This window comes from Aspergillus clavatus, genomic scaffold, assembly GCF_000002715.2.
Source record: "Aspergillus clavatus NRRL 1 1099423829800 genomic scaffold, whole genome shotgun sequence".
Taxonomy (NCBI): Eukaryota; Fungi; Ascomycota; class Eurotiomycetes; order Eurotiales; family Aspergillaceae; genus Aspergillus; species Aspergillus clavatus.
The window spans coordinates 527,237-540,458 of NW_001517099.1; the positions used below are offsets into that span (position 1 = coordinate 527,237).

General features: G+C 48.2%; 3 protein-coding genes across 3 annotated transcripts, besides 1 other annotated feature; 1 reads left to right on the top strand and 2 right to left on the bottom strand.

The window, feature by feature from the left end:
• Positions 1-1,027: 1,027 nt before the first annotated feature.
• ACLA_046770 (MDM20/NAA25 family protein) lies at positions 1,028-4,390 on the bottom strand (the record flags this gene model as incomplete). Its single annotated transcript, XM_001271636.1, has 7 exons — positions 1,028-1,783; positions 1,833-1,945; positions 2,005-3,098; positions 3,156-3,496; positions 3,594-3,770; positions 3,840-4,115; positions 4,253-4,390. The coding sequence occupies 7 exons, from the start codon at positions 4,388-4,390 to the stop codon at positions 1,028-1,030; spliced, it is 2,895 nt and encodes a 964-aa protein (XP_001271637.1).
• A 1,040-nt stretch (positions 4,391-5,430) lies between these two features.
• Positions 5,431-6,094, bottom strand: ACLA_046780 (uncharacterized protein; the record flags this gene model as incomplete). The annotated part of the gene is made up of 4 exons (XM_001271637.1): positions 5,431-5,454; positions 5,569-5,635; positions 5,683-5,790; positions 5,988-6,094. 4 exons carry the CDS (start codon positions 6,092-6,094, stop codon positions 5,431-5,433), a joined length of 306 nt encoding a protein of 101 aa, XP_001271638.1.
• Positions 6,044-6,067: a microsatellite.
• A 2,145-nt stretch (positions 6,095-8,239) lies between the features above and the next one.
• On the top strand, positions 8,240-9,523 carry ACLA_046790 (uncharacterized protein; the record flags this gene model as incomplete). Its single annotated transcript, XM_001271638.1, has 3 exons — positions 8,240-8,613; positions 8,667-9,030; positions 9,080-9,523. The coding sequence occupies 3 exons, from the start codon at positions 8,240-8,242 to the stop codon at positions 9,521-9,523; spliced, it is 1,182 nt and encodes a 393-aa protein (XP_001271639.1).
• Positions 9,524-13,222: the final 3,699 nt, after the last annotated feature.

Here is a 13,222-nt window from a genome sequence, read left to right on the forward strand (position 1 = left end):
TCGAAGCTGATGCGTCTGTAATCGGAGAATGGGAACAGCCAAGAAGCAAATACTTGAAGAAGCCGTTGATCCTGTGGCAGGAGGATTCTGTTGCAACACGATCGAACCCTAGTGGCCACCGACGTCGTATTTGCTCACCTTCTCCGGAGCCAGTGAACAGTGGACAGTCGAATAAACGACTGCGCGTTTAAAGTTACCCTCGACAAGTTCATTGAGCGAATGGTTTCGCACAGGATGGAAGGATGCATGATACGGTGAAATTCGTGGCACCTGGACAGGACAAACCAAGCCTTCTCTACCCGTTGAAGAACAATCCTAGACCAAGTCTTGATACCAGAAATCCAGCATGGACAAGCGTCAAGTACCCGAATTGAGCCGGCTGTGAAACCCCCCTCATTGCTGCATGCAAGGCAGTCATCGTATTCTTGACCAATGCCCTCTCAGGGCTAGTGGAGGAATGAGGGGGATCGGATTCGTGGCCCATGGAGCAGTGAGTGATCAGCGAGGAGAGTCACTACTATCCTACTGTGTTAGAGGTCATCCTAAAGTTGACATTCTCGTGAAATGCAGATCAGATACAGAGTACATACTATGTAGTTAATCAATGAAGCGGGGGAGTACACTCAACCGTCTGACTGGCTCCAATAAATGATTCTGTGCCTGCTATCCGTTTCTGTACCACAGTCCGTAACAGTCCGGTGTGTTTATTCACGGGTCAATTGTGCCATGAGAAGCATACGGACGCAGACCAGACATCGTTGTAGTATCCTCATGTCGACGGCATGTGGCCTTGTTCTATAAGTTGCCCAGACGTGGTATTGAATACGTCCTTTACCAGGGTAGTCTGATGGATAGATCTCGCAAAAGATCTCCAACATGTAGATACACAAACTTGGTCCAGTCGGTTGAAATATAGAATAGACCTCTTGCAAGACTCAAGTGATGATTTATCTTTGCGGTCGTTATCTATAGACATATGCGTGCTTCGTCAATGCTCTCATTGCTAGACTATTTGTTATTCATTCAATCACAGCTTCACCGCCATCAACCCATTGAAGGCCTCCTCCCAGCTCTCCATCAGCTCGCCGCAGCACAGCTCAAGAGCCGCTACATCCAGCGTCTTTTCCAGCTCCGCCCGAAACTGCCGGGCATCCTCAGCGCCGCTGCCGCTGCCTCCAAGGACAAGGTCAACTAGGGAGCTCAGCATGCCGGACTGGGACATGCGCAACTTCAACGCGCGGGCATTTACCCGCGCGTTCTCGAAAACTTCGCGTGTCAAGCTGGTCAACTTCTCCATGCGATCCTTGGGCAGCTTGGCTACCTTGGAACCCTTCTTGAGCGCAATTGTGGTGATCATTGACAGCGCCTTGAGCGATTCAAGGACAAGATAGATGTGGTGGAAATACGCCCATGAGGGAGCCGAGGGTGTCTCTGGTTGGAGGAACACTGCCGTCTTTGATGTGATGGGGGAGAGCTTGGCGTCGTCCAGGGCGAACTCGCGCAAGCTTGATTCGAGCCACTGTTCCACCTGTGATAGGCAATTCTCAATGTCTTCCGAGCTGACCGACTTGGATCCGCTCAGGAATCTGGCGACCTTGAGAAGCTGCAGGTGGATCTTCGCATTCTCGATCTCAGAAGCGGTCATTTCAGACTTTGCATCTGGGTCCAGAATATCATCCAGACTGGGCACGTCAACCTCCGAGGACACTGGCTTTTGAGCAGTGAGATCTTTGAGAAGACTGAAAAGCTGGTCTGTTACCCTAGCCGACTTCACCCATTGTTCCTATGCAGTATTAGCCGCCGTGACCTGCAAGGCACATCAGGAGACTCACCTTAGGCAGAGGTCCCAAGCGCACTCGCTCCTCAAAGGTAGGCTGACTCGGTGCTTCGCAGTTCATGAAGGCGTCGAACATGCGCTGGTCGACCAGTAGGGTGTTGTCCCTTGCTACGATTGACATGAGTGAGTGCTATCCCCACTATTGTATTTGATAATGAGTGACTTACCCAAATCGTCGTACCGACTGACGGGATCCCCCCCGACTAGCCGCTGAATTCGCCTTACGTCCAGCGCCCACATCCTTCGGCAAATACTGTTCTTGAGACGTCTCTGAAGGTCAATGGTTCCTTCAACATTCACATAACTGCCGTATTCCAATCCATTCGTCCTGTTCCTGTTTGTCGTGGCGTCCGCATTTCGGTAAAAGTTCAGAGCTTGTACAAATGCAGACTGCGGGTGGAAATCCTTGCGCTCTGCACTCACAAGTGGGGGTGCTGAGTGAGGATGGATGGTTGCCAGACGGGTAAAAAGGTTGTGCGCGACTGTTTCGTATTGCACTTGCTTGACGGAAAGCTTGCTAAATGTCTTAAGAGCGAGAGACCCCGCACCGAGACGAAGGTATATCCGAACGAGTAACAGAAGAGCATTGTAATTGTGAGGAGAGTCAAGCACGAGACGCTCGAGAATTGCCGCAGCGCGAATCAGACTGGTGTTCATGACTCTCTCCGGTGAACCAACCCAGTTCCCACTGAACCGGATCAGGCTCATAGCAGCAAGCAAGCAAAGATCGTCGCTTGGTTGACTCTCAATGGTAGAAGCACCTGCAGCACGCTCAGGACGCTTTGTACTGCGGAAGATCTGTAGACAACGTGAAACGAAGTCTTCAACCTTCTGCTGAGAAGCGTCAGCCTCGTTGGCTGATAAGAGAAAGCAATATTCGAGTTTGAGAGCATTGATCGCTGCAACATCTTCGAATGGGTCATTCACCTGCAATATAGTTAGCTGACAAGTCAAGCCAAAGCTGCGGGCATGGAAACATACTTTTCCTTCGCTTCCTTGGGCTCCGGATACGTACTGGACAAAGCTCGCTGTCGACTCTTTGTCTAGACCAAACAGACATTTCCGAAGGTCACCAAAGCAATACAGTTTATTCTTATTGTGATTAAAGTAATCCTGGCAGGCGTTGATCAGCTCTTCGCTCTTGAGGGTGCCTGACTGAACGCTCCACTGGAGCAAGTCAAGTCGGGCTAATTGGGCATTACGGGATTTGGGAACAGCTTTGATGAACTCGTCGATAAACTGCGTGATCTCTGCGGTAGTCCTAGGATTCTTGTCATGAGCCGTACTTGACCGTCACCACCTTCAGGATTTGACTTACTCGACATTGTTGATTCTTTGGACCGAGGTGACGAGTACACTCCAGACTGCCCAATCGTCGCGCTCCTGGAGAGTTTTCTCTTCGGCCTCACTGGTGGGAATTGCCAGCAAGCCCCTCGCATAGAAGAGACCCTCAGTCCACATCTCTGCCTTTTCCAAGCTAGAGAGTTTGGTCCCTACAAAGGGCCAGTCATTCTGTACAATCCTGGAGTTCAAGCCCAGGTTCTCACTGTCAAGAAGCTTTGCAACCTCCGCATGACGCTCTTGCGATTCACAGATCTTGATAAGCAGCAATAGCTCCTCGGCGGATTGAATGGCTCTAGGAGTGCTCAGCAACTCTTTCTATTGAAACGCGTATGAGAATCGTCATCAAGCCGCAAAGATACATCGAGTGAAAGCGCACATGGAAGGGAAGAGCGGAATGAGATAGTGAACGTACCGGATTAGTAGGAACACTGTCAGCGGCTTTGGAAGCCATTCGATAGGCTAGTGTCCCGAAAAGTTTCCGTTCTGGCTCCGAACTGTTTGCGTCGATGGCGACAAGATAGCTGAGGAAGATAGCCCAGAAATAGTATTTTCGCGTCTTGGGGAAGTTGCTTTGGAGACTCATTGCAGCCTGGGGCGAGTCAGCCACGCTCGGATCTCATTCTGAAGAACACGCTGTCCCAGCAAGTAGAAGACCGACCTTCTGCGCCGATTTCCAATCGTCTCCTTCGAACCCGTACGAGAACCATCTCAGTTGCAATTCAAGATCTTGCGGTTTCGCTTTGGCGGCTTTCTCCCATAGCCCCCTCATAGTAGCCTCCTGCCCACCAATCTTCTGTAGGGTCTCCTGCAGGATCTCAAGAGTGTCGAGGTCCGTCGTCGGTGGCTCCGCCTTGCACAGGTTCAGTGTTTCGGCAAGGCCGCGCTGGCGGTGGGCGTCGTCCGCGTGGCGGTAGAGGATATCTGCTTTCCATGCCTATTTAATCAGATAGGGATCAGCAACCATGTATTATGCAACTCAAGCACAACCCGATCATTTGATATGATTTCTCGCAAATTGCGCAAGCGCAGCAGGAAAGAGCCAGCGAGCATTAGCTACACCAGACAACATACCTTGAGGAATCTTGACTCTTCACCTTTCTTCATACGCTTCTCAATGAGCTGCAGAGCCTGTTTCAAATTCTGGCCATCAATGGCATCCTGGATCTGCTTGTTCCGCCGATAGAACACGGCGTCGTTGGTGGCCGACATGGCGCGAGTTTAACAAGATCAGATAGCTATACAGCAACGTCAAGTAATGTAAAAGAGACAAAATATAGAAGATGCGCCAGAGAGTGTTGTATGCTGCGCGGCCAAGCACAGCACACGGTGTGCGGGGAATGGATTCGAGGATGGCGGAAAGATGAGGGGAGAACAATTCATCGCGGCGGAAATTATTGCAGTATTTTTGTTTGGCGGGGAGACCCTCGGAAGGCGGTGGTGGCGATGATGGTTGTCAGTCAACTAACTACACACCAGTTTGATATGGAATTGTCAACATTAGAAGAGAAGCTCTTCGGCTTCTTTTATTCATCTAAGACTCTGCTTTATCCGACTCTCCGATGAATAAGTGGCTTGAAAATTTGTTCGACGTTCTGAAGTGATCCGCCTCAACTATCACTCCATCTAGGATCATGATATATGTCTGGCGGAAGACATCTACGATGGACGGAAGGCTTCTGAATAAAATCGCCTTGGAAAGCATCTTGCTTAGGGCGAGGGTACGAAAGGTTGGGTTTGGATAAGTACTGCCTGAGAGTGTCTACAAAAGGGATTCCACATGTACACATTGATGACTGTCGCACAAGCTTGGAAGGCGTCATATTCCACAGGGCGTACAATACAAAATAATATACAAAATCAGTTCAAAGAATGGTTTCGCAGCTCATGGCAGAACTCCGGGGAAACAAGTCCAAAAAGAGAAGAGTTGTTATCCTGTGGATCAGCAAGCAGGCGATTAAGTTTGTGCGCCTGCATGCCAAAATAGGTATACATTTGCATAGATCCACCGGTTGACAGCACGTTTGCTTATCAGTGAACGGATGGGACTTTCGATACATATCCAAGCTGGAGGAACCGGAGCTGCGCCTTATCCATAGTCGTCCATTGCTCACGTCTGTCAAAGCCGGAGCAGGAGGGGTCCAGAGTCACAGCATCAGATAAAAGTTAGCGGTGATATTTCCATCCTAATGCTACAGAGCTGTCGTCATAGATGGTGAGGGAGCAGCTCGTTAGGGATTTAGAAGACGCCACTAGGAGAACTTCTTCTGAGTCAACTAAGATATTGTTAGAACGCAGTTATACGAGTAATATTGCAGATGCCGTCTGGTCTCCCGACTGGATGGATTCGCTCCCAATGGCTGCAGATAGGAATGCGGGTTTTAGCATACCCATTGCTTTTTACAGTCTCGATAAGCTCTATGAGACAATTTAGCTTCGTAAGGCCGGAAACGGCACCTGCAGAGAATGCAGATATGAATAAAAAAGGAAGGAGAGCAGCATACTGGAAGTAATCACCGCACATCTCCTTGTCAAAGGCATTCCGTTTCATGCATTTGAGGCTTCGATCCGCGAAATCCTGGCACGGATCATAGTATTCACTCGCATTCTTACTAAGAATGGTCAGTTCTGTCAATACTCCTGTGGAAGTACTCTCAAGAAAATAAGGGGACTGTGCCCGCATTGATTGACGGACGGCAAATCCCCCAAGACACAAGGGACCAGTCTCAATCAAGACTTATGATGCACGATGAGAAAGGTGAACAAATAGACATAGATAGGACGAACACCAGATCAATTATCAACTTACTTGGCAAACTTCCGCTCTGCTTTCTCCCAGGCATTTGGTTGCTGTGACTGAGATGACTGCTGCTGCTGCTGCTGCTGTTGATCGGCCTGGGAGGATTGGGACGCCATTCTGATATCTCAACTTCGAAACTGAGGCTCTAGCTATCTTGTGAAAGTGTGAATTTGACTCTCAGTCAAAATATCCGATGGTTGAAGGATTGTCTATCATGTAGAAATTCGTATATTCTAGTCGTGGTTGTAGTTCTAGCTTCATAAATCCAGACTTCTAGATAGTCTCTACAAGACTACAACAGAAGAACGAGCTTCCCGCCGAGGAAAATCCGGCCCGGGCCCCACAGTCTTGGCATCCGGAGTCGAAATGATATGGAGTATCCTCTATCTAGATAGACTTATCAGAGTATCAAGATACTTCCAGTCTTCCACAAGTAGATGTACAGTTCAGGCCCATGAGATTACGACGACAGATTTTAAAGTCTGATCGAAATAGAAATGACTCTATACCTCTGGTGATCGATTCATAAGTAAGTCTGCTGATAAGAGAGCTCACCTTGAATACCCAGGGATCGAGATCAGATCCCGCGCTGTTAATTCCACGCCCATCTCAGTATTTTAACTCAAGATTCTGAGCCATTCCCGGCAGATGTCCGATCACCAATCACTTACCGCTGGGAACAAGCGGGAGAAGAATACCGATGTGACAATTGCTCGATGCATCTTTCAATCCCTCGCATGCTGAATATGGTCCTTCCTTCCGGACTACCTTCCGTTTGCTGTCATGATTCAAAACAGCTAGTTGCACATCATTCCATTGTCGCAAGTACCCACCACTTCGAGAATGTGGGCAAAGAAAGTGTGACATAATCGGGGGATTGCATCAAAAGGCTCGAGCTTCGTGATCATTAGGCCTTTGACAGACATAGTCAGTCCACCATCCAAACACCGATTTTGTTGCACACAGCTTTCCGACAATCATGAAGCCCTCATCATTGGTGGTGTATGCCCACTGTCTTGTCCGAACGACGCCACCCAGTCTTCCTTGATAGAACGTATCGTTGAGAATTCGCGCTGCTCATAGTACCTCGAAGATAGTTGTCGGTGTTACTCCGTACGGCTCGATGGGCGTGCAGATAGACAGAAGTGAAAATGATAAGAAACGGGCCTACTGCAGGTAATAGTCACGTCAGCTGCCCAAGCGTGTCCATTCGAGTCAATACAAGGGTATGGGAACCGTAGGAGGCATAAGCGGCCGCTTTGCCGAGCTGCAGTACAACGCGGGGTTGTCAGGTGTCCATAGATATTAGTAAATCTGAAGGTCTGAGCCATCTTCTGACAAGAGGCGAAAGGCACGTCTGAGACGGTTATCCCAAATTTAGTCAAAATTTCCATCCCTCTGGATGCAGAGATGCAAGGGCTTTCAAGCCGTCGGTTAATTTTAGGCAATGGATTTTCGAGCAGTGGTATTCTTTGATAATCGTATCATTTCAGTAATTTGCGTAGAAAACACCGACTCCCGGTCGAAAGAGGTTGCCATCTCTAACAGCTTCTGGCTTGAGTATTCTTGATTCAAAACTTGCAGTCTTGTAGGTTGTCCATCTGTAGTAGACGCTTCTGGTGGGAAGGACAGCTACCGCATGAGCTCTATTATCGGTAAATTACCATTTTCATATCTTGCGTGTGAATGTGCGGGTCTAGATCAGCAGAGACTATACCAAGTGGTGAATGGCTATCATGAGTGAGCGACAAATGATTGTGCCTGCCTCTCATATCGAATAGAACATTGAAGCCTTCTCCATAATCGCCATTGTAGTTGTGCTCGCCAATAGTCAATTACAGTGGATCGATATGGCTGGTTGTAGTACAGCAGATGTTGTCCAGAAGATCGAGCCATTTCAGGTAAAGCATCGCAAGTGGGATCTGGGTCTCACCAGCGTCAGTACTCCAAATTAATGGTGGCAATGGCTGGCAGTGAAGCACTAGTCATAACAGTCATTCACTGGCAATGGGTACCTGAAGATATAAAACCAGTCTGATGCCCCTCCCATAACTTCTTCTTTCTTTCAACATCGACAGGCTTTTTTTGATCAGCTTTATAGCCAACTCTTCAGCCGTACATAGTGTCTTCTTTCACCTTAAACCACACAGGAACACAAGTCTAAAAAATCAGAAACTGTCAGTGTTCGGAGGAACCTCACCTGCTGCCCCAATATACACGAGGTAGTTCATTGTTCACTGAACTCACTATCGTCCAGAATCATGGCGACCGCAGCAATCCTTACCTCTGCTCCTATCCCAGACCCGATGTCACATATGCATTTCACCAACAACATGGACGCCGGTGTAGAGAGCCAAGTGACTCAGCCTCAGAAGCCGATTGCCGCAGAGCCAGTCGAATTTAGCCCGGCCAAACATCTGGCGTATACCCAGCCTTCGAAAGTGCACACCATGGCAGAACTCGGCTACCCAGAGAGCCGCGGCGTCTCCCCCATCGGCGTCTCTGAGCCGTTCCCATTGTTCACTGCCGAAGCGATCCAGAACATGAGGAAGGAGGTCCTCAGCGAACAAGTCCTTGCCAAGTATTCGTACTCCAGCGACCTTGCACAATGCCAGCTGAGAGGCTACGCGGCCGCGTGAGTCTTCTATCCCCGTCCATGAGAGATTGTGTACTGACAATAATCCCTAGATGTGCACCTTTCGTGTATGACGCATGGACAAATCCTAAGACTCTGGCTATCATCTCTCAGGTGGCTGGCGTCGATCTTGTCCCCGTGATGGACTTTGAGATCGGCCATGTCAATCTTTCCGTCCAAAGTGAAGAAGAGAAGACAAAGGCACTCGCAGCAACAGTGGAGAAGCAAAGTTGGAAAGCGGAGAAGGATATGCCTGACTATCACTTGGAGGACAACGACCCTATTGTGGACTGGCACACGGACAGCTATCCTTTCGTATGTGTGACGATGCTTTCCGATTGCACCAATATGGTAGGTGGAGAGACGGCACTGAGGAAGGGTAATGGCGAAGTGGTCAAAGTCCGGGGTCCACAGATGGTAAGTTCACTCAGTTGCAATGTCCAGGACAGGACGCTTACAGAACCAGGGATCGGCCGTGATTCTTCAGGGACGGTACATTGAACACCAGGCTCTCCGGGCCATGGGAATGACTGAGAGAATCAGCATGGTGACCTCGTTCCGTCCACGGTCTCCAGCTTTTCCCGACCACACTGTCCTGACAACTGTCAGACCAATCTCAGACCTGGGAGAATTGTACCACCAGTTTGCCGAATACCGCTTCGAAATCCTCGAGGATCGCTTGAGGAACGCTAACAAATATATGCGAGATCAGAAGCGTGCAAGTCGCCCCTTCAATACGCGCTATCTGAAGCAGTTCATCCGCGAGCAGATCCAGTTTCTCGAGCATATGGACCGGGAGATTGTAGAGGATGAGAAGGTCATCAAAGGTGTGACTGATGACAGTCATCTCATCTCTCAAGATCTGAAGCTGAAGCGTCTCAAGAAGCGTGGGCTTGCTGCTGTGGAATAGGGCAAATCCAGAAACGTACTACATGCACATACTTTGCTTGCGATTCCGCTTTTTGCTTTCGGCGTTCGCTTCCCGCTTGTTGCATGAGGTCTTTCAGGGCAGTAGCTCAAGGGCTGGTCGCTTGCTGGGCACTTGTCGTATTGGTAGCATCGTTTTCTGCCTTTTGGCTTTGTGGTCCTGTTGTTGTTGCATTGCGGTATTTTGGGCGTCTTGCTGCTTGGGATATTTATCGACTGGAGCTTTTTTCTTTTAATGTTGATGGCCAGCGAATTGGTAGTTATGAAAGATCAATCCATAGTTCTATTAGTTTGCCCCGACTCACTCCGGCTTTGGCTTAACTGTTCAAGTATCAGATAGTAAGACAAACATGGAGTATTGATAATGAATGTATTTTTTGTCTCTCTCGCCGAAGGCAGCTAGCTGTTATTATCTTCCAGAAGACACTGCAAATTGAGCGAAGTTCTGCTTTGCCGTGTACGGGAGCGTCGTCTTGAAAGGAAGTAAGATAGAATGTTGCACTCAGGAGGAGCCATGGGCTTCACTTTATTCAGGTGCAATATAAACGAGACATCTCTCGAACGAAAGGCTCTTATACCTGCCGTAGGTGAAGAGGAAGGGGGGAAGAGGGGGATGTGTAAAGAGGAAAGTCCGCAGTTGATAAATGGAGAGAGAAAGGAGATGTCAGGTGGGACGGCGATCTTCGTAAGTGAATACCTATTCCATGGGAGCACGGAGACTCTGATTACTTCCACGAACTACAGATGTCACGTGGCAGACCAGCGGACTATATGTCTAATGCTCTAGAACTTGGACATTGCACGAGCCTGATATATCTAGCAAGGGCCATACAAATCACAGCTATCCGATGCTTTCGAGCGAACTTTCGACATGCATTTTCTTCGAATCCAGCTGTTCACCTAGTCCAACCAAGAATGTTGGTATATGCATCTTTCGTTGCGAGGGTAGCCGGTGGATCTTGTCCTTTCGAATATCCTACGCGTGGCTCCTTCTGACAGCGATTGCGAATAGAGATCATACTCATAATCATCGAGCCCAGCTGATGCCTCCTGGCCTGATAAGTTCAATGCCCTGACAGGTCGCCAACGATTTTCTGTTCTAAAAGTTCGAATTGAACTATTGTCTGTCAGAATTAATTCCCAACATTCAAACTTCAAACAATGAGCGGCACATTGAGTATGTTGTCGGACAGGAAGCTCTGTATCGCAAAGCTGTGTAGACCCAAATGGCTTCCAAGGCCAGATTGGAGGCTGATCATGGCCTTCGCAAGCTGTAATAAAAAGCAGCCAGCATTCATCATCGCGACGTATTATTTCACCGTGACTCTTCCCAACTTCTAAGGTTAAGAAAGTTTATGTTGTTTCAGTCCAGGCAGAAAGCTGGAAGATCCAGAGCTGTCATTCCTGCTTGTATGTCACGCAAGACAGAATCTGCCTGATCTGTGAGGATTGCTCCAGACCAGAGTATGCCGAGATGAGGTTGTCGACTTGCCAATAATGTGGCCATCAAACTCTTTCCTAGACGGATCAATTCAAGAACAGCAAAGGCAGGGTTCAACCAGGCACTGGCAAGATTACACTCGATATCTGCATTGAAGAATGTGCTGCACAGCAGAGAGCGCAAACCCACATACTGAAACTTAGAGTCATGTACTTGGAAAGAGTTCGCTGTGCTCTTCAAGAAGATCACTAGTAATACGCTCTCCCTTGAAACAAGAACCTGGTCTTGGAGACAGAAGAAAAGCCATCCTCTTTCTGAGAAGTGGAATGCAGAGTACTCCAGCAAAAGCAACTGAGCATTGAGTGTATATGCGATGGTGCAGACAGAAATGAGAGAGACATTTGAGAGCGGTCATTGAGCCTGGTGGATTTGGCTTGACACCCAAATAGTGATTTTTGTAGCGAGGGTAAACTCTGCATTTTTTAACGGAACCGACCATGGCGACAAATTAACACGGCCATTGTACGTAGTTGTCGCATCCCAGCTGTCACCATAACATAAAATGCTGCGCCACCAGAAGATTTCTTCCTCACAGACATCATTGCCAATATCGAATTTAATCACAGATTGCTTACCCGACTGTGGCAATGAGTAATCCACACCCTGTGTAGTATAGGCCATACGATATTCATGATTAGCAGAGCGAGTGAGCAACTCAACCCACTGAATAGATAGGATAAATGCCCCATGCAAGATAAAGAACCGACAGGTGGTTGCCCTTGTCATAGCCTGAGAGTCCCTGAACTCCAGGCCAGTCCGAAAAGATGGAGTCTTCTGACAAGCTCATATCTATTCAGCGATCAACTCCCAATAGAAGTTGCTTAGGCATGACCCTTGGCTCTAGATCACAATCCCCTTGAGAAGTTCACCAAGTTGATTGACAATTGACAACGAGACCGCGATTTATCTGTAAGCGAATGAGTTGGCCTCATACAAGCTAGTAAGGCCACCACCACCAAGGAAAGACGGGGTTTGACTGACAAGAGGTCTCAGGTCTATAGCATGCCAGGGCAGAAGGGGATTTTCGCTCTCGAGAAGGGAAGACAAGGCCTTGATCCTCTTCTTCAAGGCCTGGCTGATTCATCACTACTTGGGCGTGCAGCATCGGCCATGATCGTTCACCTGCAGTTTTGGAAAGCTGCGTGATTGTTTCGGGTTCATCTGATGACTTGAAAGGACGTGAATGGCAAATAAAGAAGCCGTTATCAAGACCAAAAAGGCAACAAGGGAAGATCAAGAAAGGAGATCAAGAGAGTGAAGCAGGTAGCTGGCCACCTTACTAGATCAGTAGAGCGCCTGACCCATAGCCAGTCAACCACACCCGACAACCTAGTTATACAGAATACAGAGGAACTGAAAAAGAAAAGTTGCCAGAACGAAAAACAATAGTACTCTTAGAGCACTTAGTTTCACATACGAACATTATTATTATCATTGACTGTGTATTCTACTAACGAGTAACAGTCAGCGCTGGTAACACAGTTCGGTAGACTCGTGGAGACCCATATCCCAAATGATGGATGTAGCTTTTAACAGCGTACTCCTATATCATCTAGGTGGCCTAGGGACTGAAGAAGGCCGGATACCCCTTAGAACGGAAGATTTCTAATCCTGTTGAAGAGATTGATCATTCCTACATTTCTCTTTCTGAAACTCTCGGTGATTCGGAGTTTATAGATCGAGCTGCAAGTGTCTATGCAAGTCGTACAGCACATCTAGTGTGTACCTTCGCATAGCACTCATGTACTAAGGATCAGTGGGCGGTAAAAATCGACACAGCTCGTACTTCATAGGAGTCGAGGTTGATCCTCCCTATTATCCCGACTTTGTCGTTTGACTACCAAGGTCAAATGTTAGTATTCTAACAAAGTCATTGTAGAATCAGCTGAAACAGAAACCAAACCCAAGCCAACATAAGCTGAATATGACCGACTAGACAGTCATTGCGCATTGGGATGTGAATATCGGCAAGCCTGACAAACAGTCTGTCATCTATTGACTCCATGCCTTGCCGGTGTGTTGCTCATGCTGTTGTGAGGCATCCAAATCGACTGAGAGAGATCATATCGAGTCAGGTGACTTGCTGCTGACTCTGCGGTGTTTGTTCAGTTTGCGCAGAGCTTCCGAAAAAGAAAGTCATGCTCACGTCGCCCTGTCCTCCGAGTAATGGACCATGGTTTA